Consider the following 22,985-nt stretch of genomic DNA (forward strand, 5'->3'; position numbering starts at 1 on the left):
GACCCCGGGCACTTTCCGTTTTTGCGTTTTTGTTTTTTGCTCCCCTTCTTCCGAGAGACGTAACTTTTTTATTTTTCCATCAATCTTGCCATGTAAGGGCTTGTTTTTTGCGGGACGAGTTGCACTTATAAATGAAACCATAAGTTGTACCATATAGTGTACTGGAAAACGGCAAAAAAATTCCAAGTGCGGAAAAATTGCAAAAAAAGTGTGATCGTACAATAGTTTTTGGGATATTTTATTCACTATATGGTAAAACTGATGTATCTATGTGATGCCTCATGTCAGTGCAAGTTTGTAGACACCAAACATGTATAGGTTTACTTGTGTTTAAGGGGTTAAAAAAAAATTCACAAGCTTGTCCAAAAAAAAGTGGCGCACGTTTTGCGCCATTTTCCAAAACCCGTAGCGTTCTTATTTTTCGGGATCTGAGGCTCAGTGACTGCTTACTTTTTGCGTCTCGACCTGACGTTTTTAATGGTACAATTTTTGCGCAGATGCTACGTTTTGATCGCCTGTTATTGCATTTTGCGCAAAATTTGCGGCGACCAAAAAACGTAATTTTGGCGTTTGGAATTTTTTTGCCGCTACACCATTTACTGATCAGATTAATTGATTTTATATTTTGATAGATCGGCATTTCTGAACGCGGCGATACCAAATATGTGTATATTTTTTATTTTTTTAACCCTTTAACTTTCAATGGGGTGAAAGGGGGGTGATTTGAGCTTTTAGGTTTTTTTATTTTTTTTTAATTTTTTAAAACTTTTTTTTTTATTTTACTAGTCCCCCTAGGGGGCTATAGCGATCAGCTACAGAGCTGAGAACTGCAGATTTGCTGCTTCACTTTCAATGCCGGCTGTATTCCGGCATTGAGAGGAAGTGAGTCATGTTAGCTACAGGCTTCATCACATGACCCTGTGCTACCATGGCAACCACCGAAAGTCACGTGATCATGTCACGTGACTTCCGGTGGGGGCGGGGTAAGTGACTGTCATGGCGGCGCGCATATACATATCGCTGCCAGATTTTGGCAGCGCTATGTAAGGGATTAATGGCCGCGGGTGGAAGAGATTCCACCCGCGGCTAGCAGGCACACATGTCAGCTGTTGAAAACAGCTATTATGTGCGCGGATCGCCGCCGCCTGCCCGCGGCAGGGGGCGGGGCTTAACGGCACACGATCCATGACGTACCCAGTACGTCATGGGTCGTTAAGGGGTTAATAACATTGGACTAGTGCAGTTTTTTATTTTTTTTTGGCAGATAGCACTAAAACCAAAAATGCAGCCGTGTGAACCTGTTCTAAAGCAGACATATAAACCTTGCGTACAGTTCAGTCATAACCTCCACTAACATTGCTGCAATCTCAATATGTTACCTTTGCATTCACAGTGGATCTTGAACTCTTCAGAATTGGCTGAATCTTTTCATTTAAAAATTTTGTGTGGTTTCCGATCCACATGAGAACCTGGGTAAGGTACCATTCAGGCTGAGTGACAAACAGGAAAGATATTAAAGCGTTACACCAAAAAACACGTCCACATGCTTTTAATTTAGGCTCTGTTTATTCTTATGCAATTGCTTCCATTTTTTTTAAGCAATCCATCACAAAGCAAACAGATCATATTAATCTACAATGGAGACATGAATCAGTATGAGTCCTGATGAGCGGATAGGAAATAAATAGTCCTCACCTTACTTAAAACATTCGTCTGTCTGTTTCCAGAAAAATGATAGCGGAACCTTTTCTGCAGAGGAGACAGCATAATTTGGATGGGAAGAATGATAGGAGGGGATGCTGGAAGAGAATATTTCTCAGGCACCTGTTTAGGTTTACTTATTAATTCATCTCTAGGAGATACATTTTAAGGAATATCAAATCAGCATTTATCCAATACACCAGTTATTTACAGCTATACAACAGCAACAACCATTCAGTGTTAAAGGGAACCTGAACGATCCACAGATAGCAAGTATTAGACACGGTATGATTTCAATCATGCACGACTGACTCAGAAATGCTGAAGGTCAGACGAAAAGTCATTACGCTTACATGCTGGATTTTTAAAAACACAAATATGTACGGAAAGTATTCAGACCCCTTTAAACTTCACTATTTTCATTGCAGCCATTTGGTAAATTCAAAAAAGTTCATTTTTTTCACATTAATGTACATTCTGAACTCCGTCTTGACTGAAAAAAAACAAATGTAGAAATTTTTGCAAATTTATTAAAGAAAAGCTGAAATATCACATGATCATAAGTATTCAGACCCTTTGCTCAAACACTCATATCTAAGTCACATGCTGTCTATTTCCTTGTGATCATCCTTGAGATGGTTCTACTCCTTTATTGGAATCCAGCTGTGTTTAATTAAGCTGAGAAGGACTTGATTTGGAAAGGCTCACACCTGTCTATATAAGACCTCACAGCTCACAGTGCATGCACACTGCCCAAGGAGCTCAGATACAGAATTGTGGCAAAGCACAGATCTGGCGAAGATTACAAAAGAATTTCTGCAGTACTCAAGGATCCTAAGAGCACAGTGGCCTCCATAATCCTTAAAGGGAAGAAGTTTGGGACCACCGGAATTATTCCTAGACCTGGCCGTCCAGCCAAACTGAGCAATCGTTGGTGATAGAGGTAAAGAGGAACCCCAGGATCACTGTGGCTGAGCTCCAGAGATGCAGTAGGAAGATGAGAGAAAGTTCCACAAAGTCAACTATCACTGCAGCACTCCACCAGTCAGGCCTTTATGGAAGAGTGGCCCAACAGAAGCCTCTCCTCAGTGCAAGACATATGAAGTCCCGCATAAAGTGTGCAAAAAAAGACATGAAGGACTCCCAGACTATGAGAAATAAGATTCTCTGGTCTGATGAGAGGAAGATAGAACGTTTGGTGATAATTCTAAGCGGTATGTGTGGATAAAACCAGGCACTGCTCATTACCTGCCCGATACAATCCCAACAGTGAAACATGGTGGCAGGATCATGCTATGGGGTGTTTTTCAGCTGCAGGGACATGATGACTGGTTGTAATTGAAAGATGAATGTGGTATAGAGATATCCTGAAAGAAAACCTCTTCCAGAGTGCTCTGGACCTCAGACTTGGCCAAAGGTTCAACTTTCAACAAGACAATGACCCCAAGCACACAGCTAAAATAACAAAAGGAGTGGCTTCAGAACAACTCTGTGAACATTCTTGACTGGCCCAGCCAGAGCCTTCACCTAAACTCAATTGAGCATCTCTGGAGAGACCAGAAAATGGCTGTCCACCAACATTCACCATCCAACCTGATGAAACTGGAGAGGATCTGCAAGGAAGAATGGCAGAGGATCCCCAAATCCATGTGTGAAAAACTTGTTGCATCATTCCCAAGAAGACTCATGGCTGTACTAGCTCAAAAGGGTGCTTCTACTCAATACTGAGCAAAGGGTCTGAATACTTAGGACCATGTGATACTTCAGTTTTTCTTGTTTAATAAATGTGCAAAAATGTCTACATCTGTTTTTTTTTCTGTCAAGATGGGGATCAGAGTGTACATTAATGAGAAAAAAAATGAACTTTTTTGAATTCACCAAATGGCTGCAATGAAAGAGTGAAAAATTTCAAGGGGTCTGAATACTTTCTGTTCCGTGTGCGTGCGTGTCTGTGTGCATAATATATATATATATATATATATATATATATATATATATTATATACATATATACATACACACACACACACATTATATATATACATATATATATATACACACACACACACACACACACTGCTGCTGAAAAGGAGAGTACAGCATTCATTTGAAAGCCTTTAAAAGAGTACATGGAAAAACTGCAAAGCTGTACTATGTGAACAAAGTGAATATTAGGGTATGTTCACACATTGCGTTTTTGCTACATTTTTTTCTGCAGCAAAACCTGCTCGTCTAAAGAAAGCTTCATATTTGGTGTGTCATTTGTCTACAGTATGTTATTTTTTATAACAATCTTTATTGATTTTCAAAAAGTATAAGACATAAACATAGTATCTATGTCGAATGCAAGAAGCGGATTCTGTCTTGACTCTAACGTAAAGAGAGGGAAAGGGGAAAGTCGATAAGGGAAGGAGAGGGAAGATAGAAGAAGCAGAGAGCAGAAAGGCAGAAGGTGAAGATCAATCTACAGTATGTTTACAGAAAATTAGTTTCATTAATCACAAAAGCAGCACAAAAAAACAAAAAACAAGTGTCTGTATATGTATGCGATTTCTGCTATCTCATAAGTTTTGCTGGTACTGTAAACTGATGAAAAAAAAAATGCAAAAAAAGCACTGTGTGAATATAGCGTTAGAGTCAGATAAGTTTGCTTCCTGTTCTAACCCTTTCGCTGGCATAGTTATATGTAATATACAACAAATTTAAATATCTGCCACAGCAAACACTGTATATCATGGCTGGGACCTTAGATATGAACATTAAAATCCAGAATGTAAGAAGTATCAAAGCTCTACATGAAATATTCAGGGAGCAGAATTAAAGAAAAGGAAAAAAAAAGAAAAAAGGTGACTTTCTAGATTTTTGTCATCACATTAGCAGCGATGAGTAGTTTTGAATGGGGGGGGGGGGTGTTTGAAGGAAGCCTGCATCCGTCATGCCAGTTATTTGATTTGCTAGGGGGTTGCTAGAAACAATAAGTGCTGTTCTGTAATGAAGCGGACGGTACAGCAGCATCAATGCTTGACCACCTCTCCAGTCAAGCAGTCAGAGTGAGGAGTAATAAGCAACCCCATCCTAATGATTATCGGTGGGGGCCCCAAAATTCACATATTTATCACATATCATGCAGACAGGTGCTAAATGTCAATTGTGGGGAAACGTCGTGGAAAGCAAAACTTTATTCAAAGTCTATAAACTATAGTAACTTGTATATAGTTTATAAAGGATACGAAATCTGAAGCTTTAGGAGTTGAGTGAAGAGCATTTCCAAGCTAGCGTAGACGTCTGCTACACTCCCAGATGCTGATGATGACACTGGTGTCGGTGGCTGAAGAGGACCAATAAAAGGCCAGTGTAACTGACTTAACACTTCTTCAAAGTCGCTGCACCAAAGGAAAACTGAAGTATTAGCTCAGTGACATTACAATACTGCTAACAGTACACTATATAATAAAACACCGAGACTATTGTGGTAAGAGGCATCACACTTTACCTTGTTAATTTGTCCTTCAGTATTTTGTGCCAGAACTGAACTGTAGAGGTCATAAATTTCAATAGATGAATGCATGAGGAATCCTGGAGCTTAATAGCGTGTTCCGTCATAGACACCAAGGTACTGGCAGCTTCGGCCACATTATTGGTCATTAGATGTTGTTGAATGTTGTCACTGAAAGCAAAAAAAAAGAAGGGAATTTTGTTTACTTACCGTAAATTCCTTTTCTTCTAGCTCCAATTGGGAGACCCAGACAATTGGGTGTATAGCTTCTGCCTCCGGAGGCCACACAAAGTATTACACTTAAAAGTGTAAAGCCCCTCCCCTTCTGCCTATACACCCCCCGTGCATCACGGGCTCCTCAGTTTTGGTGCAAAAGCAAGAAGGAGGAAAAGTTATAAATTGGTTTAAAGTAAATGCAATCCGAAGGAATTTCGGAGAACTGAAACCATTCAACATGAACAACATGTGTACACAAAGAACAACAGCCCGAAGGGAACAGGGGCGGGTGCTGGGTCTCCGAATTGGAGCTAGAAGAAAAAGGAATTTACGGTAAGTAAACAAAATTCCCTTCTTCTTTGTCGCTCCATTGGGAGACCCAGACAATTGGGACGTCCAAAAGCAGTCCCTGGGTGGGTAAAATAATACCTCGTAATAAAGCCGTAAAACGGCCCTTTCCTACAGGTGGGCAACCGCCGCCTGAAGGACTTGCCTACCTAGGCTGGCATCCGCCGAAGCATAGGTATGCACCTGATAGGGTTTCGTGAAAGTGTGCAGGCTCGACCAGGTAGCCGCCTGACACACCTGCTGAGCCGTAGCCTGGTGCCGCAAAGCCCAGGACGCACCCACGGCTCTGGTAGAATGGGCTTTCAGCCCTGAGGGAACCGGAAGCCCAGAAGATCGGTAAGCTTCAAGAATTGGTTCCTTGATCCACCGAGCCAGGGTTGATTTGGAAGCTTGTGACCCTTTACGCTGGCCAGCGACAAGGACAAAGAGTGCATCCGAGCGGCGCAGGGGCGCCGTACGAGAAACGTAGAGTCTGAGTGCTCTCACCAGATCTAACGAGTGCAAATCCTTTTCACACTGATGAACTGGATGAGGAGAAAAAGAGGGTAAGGAGATATCCTGATTGAGATGAAAGGGGGATACCACCTTAGGGAGAAATTCCGGTACCGGACGCAGAACCACCTTGTCCTGGTGAAACACCAGGAAAGGGGCTTTGCATGACAGCGCTGCTAGCTCAGACACTCTCCGAAGTGATGTGACTGCCACTAGGAGGGCCACTTTCTGCGAAAGGCGTGACAGAGAAATATCCCTCATTGGCTCGAAAGGTGGCTTCTGAAGAGCCATCAGCACCCTGTTCAGATCCCAGGGTTCTAACGGCCGCTTGTAAGGAGGGACTATGTGACAAACCCCCTGCAGGAACGTGCGTACCTGTGGAAGTCTGGCTAGGCGCTTCTGAAAAAACACAGAGAGCGCTGAGACTTGTCCCTTAAGAGAGCCGAGCGACAACCCTTTTTCCAATCCGGATTGAAGGAAGGAAAGAAAAGTGGGCAAGGCAAATGGCCAGGGAGAAACACCCTGATCAGAGCACCAAGATAGGAATATCCTCCACGTCCTGTGGTAGATCTTGGCAGACGTTGGTTTCCTAGCCTGTCTCATAGTGGCAATGACCTCTTGAGATAACCCTGAAGACGCTAGGATCCAGGACTCAATGGCCACACAGTCAGGTTGAGGGCCGCAGAATTCAGATGGAAAAACGGCCCTTGAGACAGCAAGTCTGGTCGGTCTGGTAGTGCCCACGGTTGGCCCACCGTGAGATGCCACAGATCCGGGTACCACGACCTCCTCGGCCAGTCTGGCGCGACGAGGATGGCGCGGCGGCAGTCGGACCTGATCTTGCGTAACACTCTGGGCAACAGTGCCAGAGGAGGAAACACATAAGGAAGTTGAAACTGCGACCAATCCTGAACTAAGGCGTCTGCCGCCAGAGCTCTGATCTAGAGACCGTGCCATGAATGTTGGGACCTTGTTGTTGTGCCGGGACGCCATTAGGTCGACGTCCGGCATCCCCCAGCGGCGACAGATCTCCTGAAACACGTCCGGGTGAAGGGACCATTCCCCTGCGTCCATGCCCTGGCGACTGAGAAAGTGTGCTTCCCAGTTTTCTACGCCCGGGATGTGAACTGCGGATATGGTGGAGGCCGTGGCTTCCACCCACATCAGAATCCGCCGGACTTCCTGGAAGGCTTGCCGACTGCGTGTTCCCCCTTGGTGGTTGATGTATGCCACCGCTGTGGAGTTGTCCGACTGAATTCGGATCTGCTTGCCTTCCAGCCACGGCTGGAACGCCTTTAGGGCAAGATACACTGCCCTTATCTCCAGAACATTGATCTGAAGAGAGGACTCTGTCGGACTCCAGGTTCCCTGAGCCCTGTGGTGGAGAAAGACCACTCCCCACCCTGACAGGCTTGCGTCCGTCGTGACCACAGCCCATGATGGGGGAAGGAAGGATTTCCCCTTCGACAGAGAAGTGGGGAGAAGCCACCACTGAAGGGAAGCCTTGGCTGCCCGTGAAAGGGAGACGTTCCTGTCGAGGGACGTCGACTTCCTGTCCCATTTGCGGAGAATGTCCCATTGAAGTGGACGCAGATGAAACTGCGCAAAAGGAACTGCCTCCATTGCTGCTACCATCTTCCCTAGGAAGTGCATGAGGCGCCTCAGGGGGTGTGACTGGCCTTGAAGGAGAGATTGCACCCCTGTTTGTAGTGAACACTGCTTGTCCAGCGGAAGCATCACTATCGCTGAGAGAGTATGAAACTCCATGCCAAGATATGTCAGTGATTGGGCCGGTGTCAGATTTGACTTTGGAAAATTGATGATCCACCCGAAACTCTGGAGAGTCTCCAGAGCGACGTCCAGGCTGCGTTGGCATGCCACTTGAGAGGGTGCCTTGACCAGCAGATCGTCTAAGTAAGGGATCACCGAGTGTCCCTGAGAGTGTAGGACTGCTACCACTGCTGCCATGACCTTGGTGAAGACCCGTGGTGCTGTCGCCAGGCCGAAAGGCAGTGCCACGAACTGAAGGTGTTCGTCCCCTATGGCGAAACGCAGGAAGCGCTGATGCTCTGGTGCAATCGGTACGTGGAGATAAGCATCTTTGATGTCGATTGATGCCAGGAAGTCTCCTTGGGACATTGAGGCGATGACGGAGCGGAGCTATTCCATTTGTTGAGCAGTTTTAGGTCCAGAACAGGCCGGAAGGATCTGTCCTTTTTCGGTACCACAAACAAGTTGGAGTAAAAACCGTGACCCTGTTGCTGAAGAGGAACAGGGATCACCACTCCTTCCGCCTTCAGAGTGCACACCGCCTGAAGAAGAGCATCGGCTCTCTCGGGGGGCGGAGATGTTCTGAAGAATCGAGTCGGAGGACGAGAGCTGAACTCTATCCTGTAACCGTGGGATAGAATGTCTCTCACCCATCGGTCTTTGACCTGTGGCAGCCAGGTGTCGCAAAAGCGGGAAAGCCTGCCACCGACCGAGGATGCGGTGTGAGGAGGCCGAAAGTCATGAGGAGGCCGCCTTGGGAGCGGTTCCTCCGGCGGTCTTTTTAGGACGTGACTTAGACCGCCATGAATCGGAGTTCCTCTGATCCATTTGAGGCCTTTTGGACGAGGAGAATTGAGACCTGCCCGCGGGCCGAAAGGACCGAAACCTCGATTGTACCTTCCGTGGTTGAGGTCTGTTTGGTTTGGACTGGGGTAAGGATGAGTCCTTTCCCTTGGATTGTTTAATGATTTCGTCCAATCGTTCACCAAACAGGCGGTCGCCAGAAAATGGCAAACCGGTTAAGAACTTTTTGGAAGCGGAGTCTGCCTTCCATTCACGTAACCACATGGCCCTGCGGACTGCCACCGAATTGGCGGATGCTACCGCCGTACGGCTCGTAGAGTCCAGGACAGCATTAATGGCGTAGGACGCAAACGCCGACGCCTGAGAGGTTAAGGACACCACTTGCGGAGCAGATGTACGTGTGACTGCATTAATCTGCGCATGACAAGCTGAGATAGCTTGGAGTGCCCATACGGCTGCGAATGCTGGAGCAAAAGACACGCCGATAGCTTCATAGATGGATTTCAACCATAGTTCCATCTGTCTGTCAGTGGCATCTTTGAGTGAAGCCCCATCTTCCACTGCAACTATGGATCTAGCCGCCAGTCTGGAGACAGGAGGATCCACCTTAGGACACTGAGCCCAGCCCTTGACAACGTCGGGGGGGGAAGGGATAACGTGTATCCTTAAGGCGCTTGGAAAAACGCTTATCTGGACAAGCTCGGTGTTTCTGGACTGCCTCTCTGAAGTCGGAGTGATCCAGAAACATACTCAATGGACGCTTGGGAGATCTGAAACGGAATTTCTCCTGCTGAGAAGCTGACTCCTCAATTGTAGGAGCTGGTGGAGAAATATCCAACACCTGATTGATGGTTGCTATAAGGTCATTCACTATGGCGTCACCATCAGGTGTATCCAGGTTGAGCGCGGTCTCAGGGTCAGAATCCTGATCTGCTACCTCCGCATCATCATCCAGAGAGTCCTCCTGCTGAGACCCTGAACAATGTGATGAAGTTGAGGGAATTTCCCAGCGACCCCGCTTAGGCGGCCTGGGACTGCGGTCCATGTCAGAGACCTCACCCTGGGACCCATGGTTCACCCCAGGAGCACTTTGCAGCTCCAAATGAGGGGGGCCTGGGGTCAATGATTGAACAGTGCCCGGGGCCTGAGTTACCGGTCTGGACTGTAAGGCTTCTAGTATCCTAGCAGACCATTTATCCATACTCTCAGACAGTTTGTCAGCAAATACTGCAAACTCCGTCCCTGTCACCTGGACAGTGGTAGCAGGTGGTTCCACCTGGGCCACCAGTAGCAGAGGCTCCGGCTGAGTAAGTGCCACAGGGGCCGAGCATTGCACACAATGAGGGTCAGTGGAACCTGCCGGTAGTATAGCCGCACATGAGGTACAGGTTGCAAAGTAAGCCTGTGCTTTGGCACCCTTGCTATTTGCGAACGACATGCTGTTGTCTCCTCTGAGCACAATCCAGGAGGGTATATAGCCAAAAATCAACAGTGCGACCGTACAGTGTAGATGTATAGCATATATATATATATATATATATATATATATATATATATATATATATATATATATATATATATATATATATATATATATATATATATATAATATATATATATATATATATACACTCCGGCACTCAGTGGGGCCAGCACCTCAGGTGCTGCTTACCGACCGCACAAAGCGGTTGTGTGATCACCAGCTTCCCTGCCTGGGCCTCCCAGAGCTTTCTCTCCTCTCCAGCATCAGAAGAGCTGACAGGAATGGCTGCCGGCGTTCTGTGGGGAGGAGGGGGCCGAGGGCGTGCCCTAGAAAGTGCGGGAATCTGGAGCCCCACTGAGCTGAATGAGGGAGGAGGAGGATACAGAGTATGCTCCAGCCCTCAGCGCTGACGTTCTGTGCAGCGTCCCGCCCTTCCCCTGACTGACAGGCCTGGGGGCGGGAATATGCGCTACTAGGCCGCAAAAGCCGGGGACTAAAGTTATAAGCGCGGCCGGCATATAAGCGCGGCCGGCGCGGTAGTCCCCGGCGCACTAACACACCCAGCAGTGCTGCAGTGTATATGGTACCAGCGCTCCATGCGCGGTCCCCACGGGGACACAGAGTACCTCACAGCGCGGCCTGCGCGGTAGTCCCCGTCGCACTAACACACCCAGCAGTGCTGCAGTGTATATGGCACCAGCGCTCCATGCGCGGTCCCCACGGGGACACAGAGTACCTCACAGTAGCAGGGCCTTGTCCCTGACGATACTCGGCTCCTGTCCAGCAGATTCCCCAGGGGCTGCGGAGGGAGCACGGCCTCAGTGCCTGGAGACCGAATAGGATCCCACTTCACCCAGAGCCCATTAAGGGATGGGGAAGGAAAACAGCATGTGGCTCCTGCCTATGTACCCGCAATGGGTACCTCAACCTTAACAGCACCGCCGACCAGAGTGGGGTGAGAAGGGAGCATGCTGGGGGCCCTATATGGGCCCTCTTTTCTTCCATCCGACATAGTCAGCAGCTGCTGCTGACTAAGATGTGGAGCTATGCGTGGATGTCAGCCTCCTTCGCACAAAGCATAAAAACTGAGGAGCCCGTGATGCACGGGGGGGTGTATAGGCAGAAGGGGAGGGGATTTAAACTTTTAAGTGTAATACTTTGTATGGCCTCCGGAGGCAGAAGCTATACACCCAATTGTCTGGGTCTCCCAATGGAGCGACAAAGAAAATACATTTGTGCTCAAAACATTTACAAAGCTGTCAGGCACCTAACAAGTTATCACGATTGGCAGCATGGTGGTGAAAACAAAAAAACTGACACTCTTCTCCAGTATTCCGAACTGTGTCACTTGGTGGTCTCCTGCGTGGAACAGCACATGACTGCTCACTGCTTGTAGCTTTCACAATCCATCGCCAATCAAGCAAGCAAGGTACATATTGCTAAGTATGCAGAAGTGGGAGGGGAGAAAGCCTTTTTTTTCCTTTTCCATCCTTTATTTTTCCACCACCCTGTAACAAGCTGTGGTAAAATTGTTGACATCCCCTTAGGTCCATCAAGTTCAACATTCTCTATCGCTTAATATATAACCCATAATGCCATTTGTTGTGAGGAAAGAATCCAGCCCTTTTTAAAAATGCTGTTATAGTATTTGCTAATACTACCTCTTGTGGTAGGCATTCCATAGCCTGATTGCTATAACTGTAAAGAACCATTTCCTTTTTAGCTGTCAGAATCGCCCTTCCTCCACACCTAATGAATGTTCCTTGGTCCTTTCTAAGGTCATTAGAAGGAAATCACGTGCCAGTCCTTTGTATTGACCACACGTGTTTATACATATTAATAAGATCTAATATGATACATCTTTTTTTCTAAGCTAAAGAAATCCAACTTTTTCAACCTCTCATTATATGGGAGGTGTTCCATATTCTAGATGTGGCCTTAAAAGTGATTTATAAAAGGAGTAATACATCACAAAATATTATTTCTCTTTTTATACACCCTAACATTTTAATTTGCTTTTGCAGCTGCGGTCTGACATTGAGTACTGCTGCTCAGTTTACTTGTAAGGCTGGGGCCACACTGGTATTACTACGATCCCCTCACATGACACTCAGCTCACGCTGGCGATTTGGACCTCAGCTGCGGGGGGGAGGCTGGCACTGAGGAGGGGAGGGAGGGTTTTCTCCCTCTCTCTTCCGTAGTTGGCTATTGCCATTCTTGCTCTGCACTTGCGGTACACCGGTGTACGGCGAGTGCAGTGCAATTTTTATCTCACCCCATACACTTGAATGGGTGCGAGATAAACAAGGATCACATTGCACCTGCAGCATGCTGCGATTGTTTTCTCGGTCCGATTAGGGCTGAGAAAATAAACGCTCATGAGTACTGACACACAGGCTAATATTGATCTGAGTGGAATGTGATTTTTTTATCGCACTCCACTCACACCAATTTTCATGCCGTGTGGCTTAGGCCTAACTAGAATACCCAAGTCCGTCTCCTGTTTTGTAAACCTGAGAATATTTCCAAGTACTGTACATGAAGCAATATAATTAATCTGGCCTAAGTGCATTACTTTACATAAACCTCTTCTGAGATGTCAAGTCACCATGAATCAAAAATATATTAAAATAATCAATATAAAGCAACTCCTAATGCTTAAGCACACAGGACTGCAGTCTGTCATAGCCTCTGGTTTACCTCAGTTCTTCAATCTGTGAAATCCACTTTAAGTAAGATAGGTGACGCTCCACTTCATTGATCTGGTCGGTCAGTGCTCCTAAATCATCCATCCACGAGGCAGCGTTTTCCAGATGTTTAGTGATGGCCTCGCTCACAGTGCCTTCTCTTTTCAGCAGAGCTACGAGGGAGGACTGGGAACTTTCAGCATTATTTAGGGCAGCCTGAATTCGTTTTGGAGCTTCAGAAGAGACCGTCAGAACCTAAAGAGGAAATATACAGTTTATTGGTGAATTCAGTTGAAACATATTTTTTTTTCTTATTTAACATAAAAATAAATACAACTCCATCTTATTCATTTCCACAAACTCCTTGCCATACCTGCTCCTCCAGATGTTTCTTCTCTTCTGCAATTTTATCAATAAGACCGGAAACCTTCCACAAGGACTTGAAATCATTTCCAATCTCTTTCTCCACAAACTCACAGACATAAAACGGTAGATCGGTTGTATTTGGATCAGGGTTTAGAGGGACTTCAGTTGGTTTCTCCAAGTCATGGTGGTCCGATTTGTTTAATGCCTCATCAGTTTCACAAGACGCCATATTTGACTAATGTGGACTACTGGGTCATTACTGCAAACATCTAAAAAAAAGAAACACTTATTTCCAGATATATTACTTCACTTAAAGAGCATCTGTCCCCACATTTGACCTATCTAACTTATTAATATGGTCATACAGGTTATAGAATGCTGATAAATGTCATACCTGGCTGCCTCATATCAGAAGCCTTGTTGTGGATAAATCATCTTTTGTCACTTTATATAATTGAGCTGTTCCAGGCTATGGGGCGGATGCTGCCTGGAAGATGAATTCCTCCCCTCCAGAGATTATATTAAATTTAAAGGGGCGTTACCAGTGTGAGACAAGTAATCGACACAAAACAGGGGAAATGACATTTGTCTACTTGCAAACACATTTTTGGAAGCTCATTGACCTCTGCTTCATTGCAACGCTGTCTGCCTGTGAGATGGAAGCCAAGAGGAACCTGAAGATGTGTCAGTCATAATCAGACAAAACTCTGCAGTGAGACCAGCTGTCACACATCACACTGGTTACGCCCCTTTTATTTAACAATCTCTGGAGGAGGAGTTATCTTCCAGGCAGCATCCGCCCTATAGCCTGGAAGAGCTCATTTACATAAAGTGATAAAAGATGATATTTCAACAAGGCTTCTGATGAGATAGACCGGTATGACATTTTTGAGCATTCTATAACCTATATGCCCATAGAAAAAGAAGTTTCCAGCGCCAGGAATAGATTTCTTTCTGACATCTATTATGGTATCTGCTGGATTTTTATTACCTTATTTTCAATAAAAAAAGGATTTTTAATCTATTCCTGGCGCTGGAAACTTCTTTTTCTATTTTCAATTGGATGGTTACCGAGCCTCATTGCTTGCGCAGGATCCCTGATTGCAACCAGCAGGTCAGTCCTTGGTGAGCTGGACTCTCCCTTATCTTCTTGGACCTATATGCCCATACTTAGTTTAAAAAGGTGAAAGAGGTGACAGATTCCCTATAATGATATAATCAATATTTTAAGAAACATTTTCAATAGCCCGAGTGCTGAGAAAAAACAAAACAAAAAAAACTCAAGTCTATACTCATCTACCGGACGAGCGGCACTAATTTTTGCATTGATCCCTGGCCAGCAGTGGGATCACGTGATGGCTCCACTTATCAGTTGACATTAAAGGGGTATTCCCATCCTGCAATGCCCTATACCTCATGTGCAGGGCATTGCAGGACCTTAGGTAACGACCATGAGCAACTAACTTAGCGACTATATGTGTGGTTGTAACCATGCATACCTTGGGTCCTGCAATGCCCTGCACATGAGGTAAGTGACATAGTGAATCAGAAGAGCTAAACTACATTTCTAATTGGAGCTATTTGCTAATATTGTTACACTTACTACATATTAGCATAGGATCTTGGAGATGGAAATAACCCTTTAATCCAAGACAATAGAATCACCTAGGAGCCATTGAAAAAAAATGTTTTTCATAGTTGTGAAATACCCCTTTAAAAAGAAAGAAAAAAAATCCAGTTTTGTCGGTCTCAATGTAAAAAAAGCACCATAGTTCACTGATGGCAAGAACCAACCTGATATAAAGAAACAAAGTGTTTATTCCCCTCACATTCCACAGTACATCAGGGCCTGTGTCTAAACGAATGTGGAAGTGGAGCAGGGTGGGAATGATGAAGACGGGGGGCAGCAATCATAATGAAAGTATAGCAGAAAATAATCAAATTCACAGCCATAAACCTACAAAAACGGTGGCTGACCAATGTAACATGTAAGTCTTTCAAGACAAGAGTACTAGACCTAAGTGTTCATTATATAGCCTAATAATAAAACCTACAACAAATATGACCACGTTTAAAAAATGTTTTATTTTAAATAATTAAAAATAAACAATGGAAAAAAATTGCATACAGACCAAAAAAATAAAAAGCAAAAATACTAAAACGGTACCTCACAGCATTATTATAATGTTACCAACAAAAATAAAAACATAGAGTAACATAAGTTAATCGTGACGCGGGAAGGCAAAATCTGTACAGTATATAAGGTAGCCCAAAACAGAAAAGGTAATAAAAACAGCTCTTGTAAAGGAAATGTATTAGAATAAATGTAGGCACATAGTGATTGAATTCAGATACCAAAAGGTAATGTTTATTGTAAACTGTATACACTATTGCACATGCCCCATAAATGAATTGATGCCATATAATATATCGTAACAGCACAATAAATACATATATAAATAATGTGAAGTATGCACTAGAATACAGGGGGAAAAAAATATTAAATAGTATATCATATTGCATCTAATGATCTGTGCCAGTATATATTATCTTGCTGCGACCGACGCACGTTTCGCTGTGTTTACTTCTTCTAGTGTATTTTTGCATCGGCATCCAAATTCCCATTAGGTGTTATTTTCAATTTCAAAAACATTGAGTAAATATTTAGCTAGACAACTTGATGGATAATGCACATACACAAGAACCTCTCTAAAAACCACCCTATATACATGCCAGACCTTTCATTTCCCCATAGAATGCACATACTAAACATGCTTGAGAAGACCACCCAGCTAGAAGACCTTTATCTTATACAACTTAGGATAGTAATCTCAAAGAAGTTTCACTGTGTAAGTAAAAAAAAAAAAAAAAAAGTGCACAGTCCTGTTCCCCAATATTTGAGAAGAGAGAAAACGGAAGGCTTTACCCACAAAACATTGGGACGTATATTTTTTCCTTTTGCAAAACCTTCCAATATTTTCTGAGCCAAAAGAACTTGTTCCACCATATACAAGGCACAGTAGGTCATCTGATGACTCATGTACAGGTATATGTCAGAGACAAACCTGAGGATCGTTCTGGTGGTGATCCAAAAACTGCGAAAGTACAAAACCCAAGGAGCTCAGAGGTGAATCCTCAAAAGGATCTGGGGGTCGCACTGGACCCTCAGGGATCTGATCGTCTCTATGGTGTAAGACAGGCCATGGATTAGTACAAAGCTGTCTATTTGATCACATTGTCCCAGGAAAGCAACAGCTGTTCAACAATAGATAGAGACTGAGGACTCGGCAGCCCAAACCCCATAGGCCGTAGTGCTGTACACAATGTATACCTTCGCTTTACAGGTACCCCCACCCCAGCAGATACAAGAAACCCCCTACATTATCTGGGTGCTGTGGTCTGTGCCACATTGCTCCTATGTGCTGGGGAGATACCACCTGCAGGGAAGGGGGTCAGTACATGATATAACCACGTCACTTGTTAGAACAGAAAATAAAAAGGGAATAGAATTAATATGTTTATTTGGCTCCGTCCTGACGTGGCACAGCGTGCAATCCACGAAGAAGCCAATAACCTGGCAGTCACCACAGTAATACTGTGACAGGCGATGAATAGCGCTCCCTTTACACCCGCAGCATATGTAACCAGCGAAAAGTGCACAACCCAGCTCCGGGGCGCCAGTACCTGTGTGCGGGCACTGTGCAGCACCAAGCGCCAGCCAGCCGGCAGGAGCAGTCACAACGCAAGCGCCAGATCACCGGCTGCAGGGGCTGATGACGTCACCGAGGCTGACACATCTCCAGCGCGCAGCGGGCACATCACTTCCGGTCGCTCCGGGGTTTGTTTTTTTTTAAATTGAATTAACTTTATTCAGTATGTTCAGCACAGGTTTCTTCGTGCTGATGATGGGGATTACCGCACTGATCTAATCCGCTGACTCACATGGAAAGTGCCACAGACTGTAGTAGTGGGTCTGTCATACGGCCTACAAATGTACATGTTTATAAGGCCCTGTGTACACAGAGTATTTGGGGAGCTTTTTACCTCCGTATTTGTAACCAAGAGTCGAAGAAGCAGAGGAATCACTCCGCTGTATTAGCACACGGATCGATAGAGGATCTGACCATACTAGGGGACGTGCAGATCTTTGCGGTGTCTGTCGCTTGGGAGCCGTCTGGCGTAACGACCGCTGTCGCAGAGGTCGCCACTGCGACCGGTGCAGGGGGCCCACTGGCCCCAGCCCTGATCCAGGTGATGTGTGTCGGAGGCTGCACGTTAGGCTACTTTCACACTTGCGTTGTGCGGCATCTGTTGCAATCCGCCGCCTTGAGGAATTACGGTAACTGTTGCACTAAGGGCGCTTTCACACTTGCGTTGTGCGGCATCCGTCACAATGCGTTGTGTGATGCATGTGACGGATGCCTTGCAAATAGTGTGATAATAAAGGCAACGGAGTCCTGTGAAATAACGCGTTGCATTAAGCGAGAGAGAGAGAGAGCCCCCATCATCACTGCACACACCGGCACTACTGCACTCATGATCACTGCACACACCCCGGCACTACCGCACTCATCATCATCACTGCACACACCCCGGTACTACCGCACTCATCATCATCACTGCACACACCCCGGTACTACCGCACTTATGATCACCGCACACACCCCGGCACTACTGCACTCATGATCACTGCACACACCCCGGCACTACCGCACTCATCATCATCACTGCACACACCCCGGTACTACCGCACTTATGATCACCGCACACACCCCGGCACTACTGCACTCATGATCACTGCACACACCCCGGCACTACCGCACTCATCATCATCACTGCACACACCCCGGTACTACCGCACTTATGATCACCGCACACACCCCGGCACCACTGCACTCATGATCACCGCAAACACCCCGGCACTACCGCACTCATCATCATCACTGTACACCCCCCGGCACTACCGCACTTATGATCACCGCACACCCCCCGGCACTACTGCACTCATGATCACCGCAAACACCCCGGCACTACCACACTCATCATCACCGCACACACCCCGGCACTACCGCACTTATGATCACCGCACACACCCCGGCACTACTGCACTCATGATCACCGCAAACACCCCGGCACTACCGTACCCATCATCACCATACACACGCACGCACTACCGCACTCATCATCACCGCACACACCCCAACATTACCGCACCCATAATCACCGCAAACACCCCGGAACTACTGCTCCCATCATCACCTACACACCAGCAGGCACAACCGCACTCATCACCGCATACACACCGGCACTACTGCACCCATCATCACCGCACACACTACCTCAGTGACGTCCCCGCTGACAGCGTGACTCACTTCAGTTGCTGCCTGGAGCTGACAGAGAGCGGTGTTCTACGGCTGCTCTTGTCAGCTTCATGTAGCAAAGCTGGATGCATCGCGGGACCTCGTGTGGATTTTTTATCTTTTCCAAATAAAACATTTTTTCGGGTGTATGTGTTTATTTACTTTCACTTACAGGTTAATCATTGGGGGTGTCTCATAAATAATTAAAAAAAACGGCATGCGGTCCCCCCCCCCCCCAATTTTGATACCAGTCAAGGTAAAGCCAGACGGCTGAAGGTTGGTATTCTCAGGATGGGGAGCCCCACGTTATGGGGAGCTCCACATTATGGGGAGCCCCCCAGCCTAAAAATATCAGACAGCGGCCTCCCGGAATTGCCACATCCATTAGATGTGACAGTCCCAGGACGCTACCCAGCTCATCCCGAATTGCCCTGGTGCGGTGGCAATCGGGGTAATAAGGAGTTAATGGTAGCCCATAGCTGCCACTAAAGGCCCTGTCACACGGAACGACGTATCTAACGATATATCGCCGGGGTAACGGATTCCGTGACACATCCGTGTGCCTGCAGTAGTGCCTGCTTGTGTGCAGTGATGATGGCTGTAGTGCCTGCAAGTGTGCGGTGATTATGGGGGCAGTAGTGCCAGTGTGCATGCGGTGATGATGGGGGCTGTAGTGCCTGCGTGTGTGCGGTGGTGATGATGATGATGTGCGCGGTGTAGGGCTATATACCAGGATGAGTGGGCTAGTCACACATCAGATTGCATACACTCACACATCAGATCATACACACCACATATTGCTCATACAATCGCACCAGCACACACTCACCACATCCAGTGATACCACTTCCTTCTGGCCAGCAGGTCCTAGAAGATCCACTGCACAGTGCACAGGGTCACATGATGTGTTCCACCCGCAGGTCCTGGAAGCTCCACTGCACATTGCACAGCGTCACAGGTCCTTCAGCCGCCCAGAAGCAATCAGTATCACTGGATGTGGTGAGCGTGTGTGTGATCTGATGTGTGTATTCCGCCGCAGGTCCAGATGCGTTCCACCGCTCCCGGTCGGTGTCTGGTGAGTATGATTGCTGGGTCTTCTTTTTTTGGGGGGGGTGTCTGCTTTCTATAATGAACTGTCCTGCAGTATCTTTAACTTTTTTAGGTGCACGGACACTTCATTATAGAACCGCGACTAGGTCTTATTTTTGGGGGATGTCTTATATTTAGGCCTTGCTGAAAACACCTGCTAGGTCTTATTTTCAGGGAAACACGGTAATACCACCACTGTGCCCCTTACATGGTAAAATGCATCCTTTGTGCCCTCTAGATGGTAAAAAATATTAATGGTAGAAAATATTAATGCCTTGAGCAAGTGCCCTAGAAAAGTGCCCACAATTTGCTCCTAGGAAAGTAATAATAATGCCCCATGTGCTCCTTTGATGGTTACAATACCATGAGTGCCCCTATAACAGTAATGGTTCGTAAGTGCATTCTTAACATTTAATAATGTCTCCTAAGTCTCCCCATGTACACCTCCCCTATACACATTATGATGCAACTACACCTCCCCTATAGACATGATGGGTCCACAGCTCCCCTCAAAAACAATAGTCCACACAATGTATAAGGCCACCACAGTAGCCGACACACTGATTGTGCCAACAGTAGTCCCCACATTGTATAATGGCTTCTACAGTAGTCCCCACACTGTATGAGAACCCCCAAAGTAGTCCCCACAGTATATGACAGCCCCCCACATTAGCTCCCATCCTGTATAAGTGCCCCCTACACTGTATAAGTGCCCATTACACAGCATAACTGGGAGGGGGGATCTGCATTTCCTGGAGGGTAAACTTAACCCAAACCATGTCTCCCCGAATATAAGCCCTTCCCCCCCCAAAATAAGACCTAGTGCTTTTTTCGGGGCAAAAAAAAAAATATAAGACCGTTTCTTATTTTCGGGGAAACATGGTATGTGGGGCAGTAAGAGGAGAACGTTTTTTGTGCCACACAGTTGGTGCAGTAATAAGGGCACATACGGCAGCAGCGGCTCACTATTCGGGTATAAGGAGGATGAGGAATTTGTATAGGTTGCTATGTCATTGCAGTATACCGGGAAAGACACCCTAGTTTACAAGACCAACATAGACGGGATTGGCTGTAATCGAGAATAATGTACATAACAATATAAATAAATGAGGTATTGGTTAATGTTATGGCCAAAATACGCAAGCTCACAACCCAACTTCAAGGGTCCTCATTAATTTGTGAGTCCTTATACTAAAATTATGAGGAAAGCCACAGAAAAATTAACATTTCACAAAATTTCCTAAGTTCAATATAGCAAAAAAATACTGTTGTATTTACCTGCCCAGGTCACAGAATGTAATGCAGCAACCGGATGGAGCAGCCCTCCTTGATAAATATGGAGGTAACACAGGTGCAAAACACTGATGAGACAACCACTCAAAACCTGCCAAATCATGGAGGAGGTGATTGCTCAGTATTAACATTGCACACAGATAAGGCCTGTATAGGGTGCTGATCACACAGATGAAGTGCACAGTGCCTGGCTTATAGCCTGTTAATGACGCCCATAGTATTAGATTAGGCGGGCTGCCCAGCACTCTATCAGTGCACCCCACCATCACAGACACCCTAGTTTACAAAGCCAACATAGATGGGCTTGGCTGCATCCTGCATAAAAAGAGATGTAATATTCAAAAAATATATACAAAAATTTATGTGGCATGGGTCAATATTTTGGCCAAAATATACAAGCTCGCAACCCACGTCAAGGGTCCTCATTATCTTGCGAGTCCCTACCTAAAATTAAATGCAAAGCCACAGAAAAAGGAATTAAAATTCCTCGAAAGTTCCATATAGCAAGAAAAAACCCTACATCTTTCCGTGGCTTTGCTTTTAATTCACCCTTAAAGGGGTTTCCCCATGAATAAAGTTAAACTTAATCAATTAAACAGGATCCCAGCTGATTCTTTTTGTGAGGTAAAACATTTCCCTACTTGCTTTTAAAAAATCTTTTTCCTCAAAGAAAGAATAATTTGCGATCAAGTCCTCCCCTGCCTAGGAGTATGATCAGACCATGTCACTGTACGGTCAGACACAGCTATTACACAGCCACATAGCAGGGACACATATAAAGGATTATCTCACCACAGGAACATTTTTTTTTTTTTTTTATTACATCCAATTCTGGAAATTATTATTATTCCAAGATCTATTGATTTAAATTTATGTTAAAATTAAGTTTGCTCATGGGAAAATACCTTTAACTAACTAAAGCCTTTTTCCCCCCTAAATGTTGGGATCTGTCTAAGGACATCAGCTCAAAAAGGCTTCCTGGGATAGACGTGGAGCAAAACACTCCATTAATGCTGGTCCCAAAGAAACCCCGGCCCTTGGGATTCAAGTTTCATAGCTTTAAGGTTGAAAGACACAAGTCCATCAAGTTCATTCTAAAAGCTAATGTGCTGATCCAGAGGAAGGCAAAAACCCCATGAGGCAGATGCTAATTGCCCCATATAAGGGGAAAAATTCCTTCCCGACTCCACATATGGCAATCAGACTAGTTCCCTGGATTAACATCCCATAACAAAATCTAGTAACAATAACCTACAATATTCTATTATTCACAAAAGGCACATTTATGTCATCCATTAACTTTTTTCTTTCAGCCGGGGTAGTAATGGAGGTTTCTGATAGACACCTCTCCATTACTAACCCCTGGGGTTGATGCCAGCTGTCAATTCACAACTGACATCAGCCCGAAAGTATTAATCCGATTGCCACTACACAAGGGCAATCAGGAAAAGCTGGGCAAAGCACCAGAATTAGTGCATCTAATCCATGTGCCACTTCTGAAGTGGCTGGGGGCTGCTATTTTTAGGCTGGGAAGGGCAAAATAACCATGGGCCTTCCCAGCCTGATAATACCAAACTCCTGCTGTCTGCTTTGCCTTGGCTAGCTATAAACATAGGGAGAGCCCCCTCCATTTTTTTTAAATTTATTTATTTTGTTCACAGCAGCATACAGGCATCTTCCCCAGGCACTAAAGTTTGTTAATTGGTTGCACTGCAGCCTTCCAACAAACTTTATTAGCAAACGAACTGTATTCAAACTTGAACTCAGGTTTTTTTTTAAAAGTCTGTGTTGGAGTTCGAGCTCTGAACACCCAGTGTCTGGTATAATCCCCGAACTTTACAGTTCAGGTTCGCTCATCTCCAATCATTACAAAATCTATAT

General features: G+C 45.5%; 1 protein-coding gene across 2 annotated transcripts in view; it reads right to left on the minus strand.

Annotated features, from left to right (window-relative positions):
* RINT1 (RAD50 interactor 1) overlaps positions 1-22,985 on the minus strand; it is a 52,747-nt gene that overhangs the window by 16,920 nt on the left and 12,842 nt on the right. The window contains exons 1-7 of one of the 2 annotated variants that reach the window (XM_075342569.1): positions 17,047-17,136; positions 13,370-13,631; positions 13,010-13,251; positions 5,194-5,367; positions 4,931-5,083; positions 1,696-1,852; positions 1,380-1,490 (exon numbers count right to left, since the gene is read on the minus strand). In XM_075342569.1, coding sequence (XP_075198684.1) covers positions 1,380-1,490; positions 1,696-1,852; positions 4,931-5,083; positions 5,194-5,367; positions 13,010-13,251; positions 13,370-13,591 — 1,059 coding nt within the window. In that variant the 5' untranslated portion in view covers positions 13,592-13,631; positions 17,047-17,136. Of the gene's footprint in view, positions 1-1,379; positions 1,491-1,695; positions 1,853-4,930; positions 5,084-5,193; positions 5,368-13,009; positions 13,252-13,369; positions 13,632-17,046; positions 17,137-22,985 lie in introns of those variants that run through there. The other variant, XM_075342570.1, reaches the window with a different exon arrangement.

This window comes from Anomaloglossus baeobatrachus, chromosome 4 (assembly GCF_048569485.1).
Source record: "Anomaloglossus baeobatrachus isolate aAnoBae1 chromosome 4, aAnoBae1.hap1, whole genome shotgun sequence".
In the NCBI taxonomy this organism is placed as follows: Eukaryota; Metazoa; Chordata; class Amphibia; order Anura; family Aromobatidae; genus Anomaloglossus; species Anomaloglossus baeobatrachus.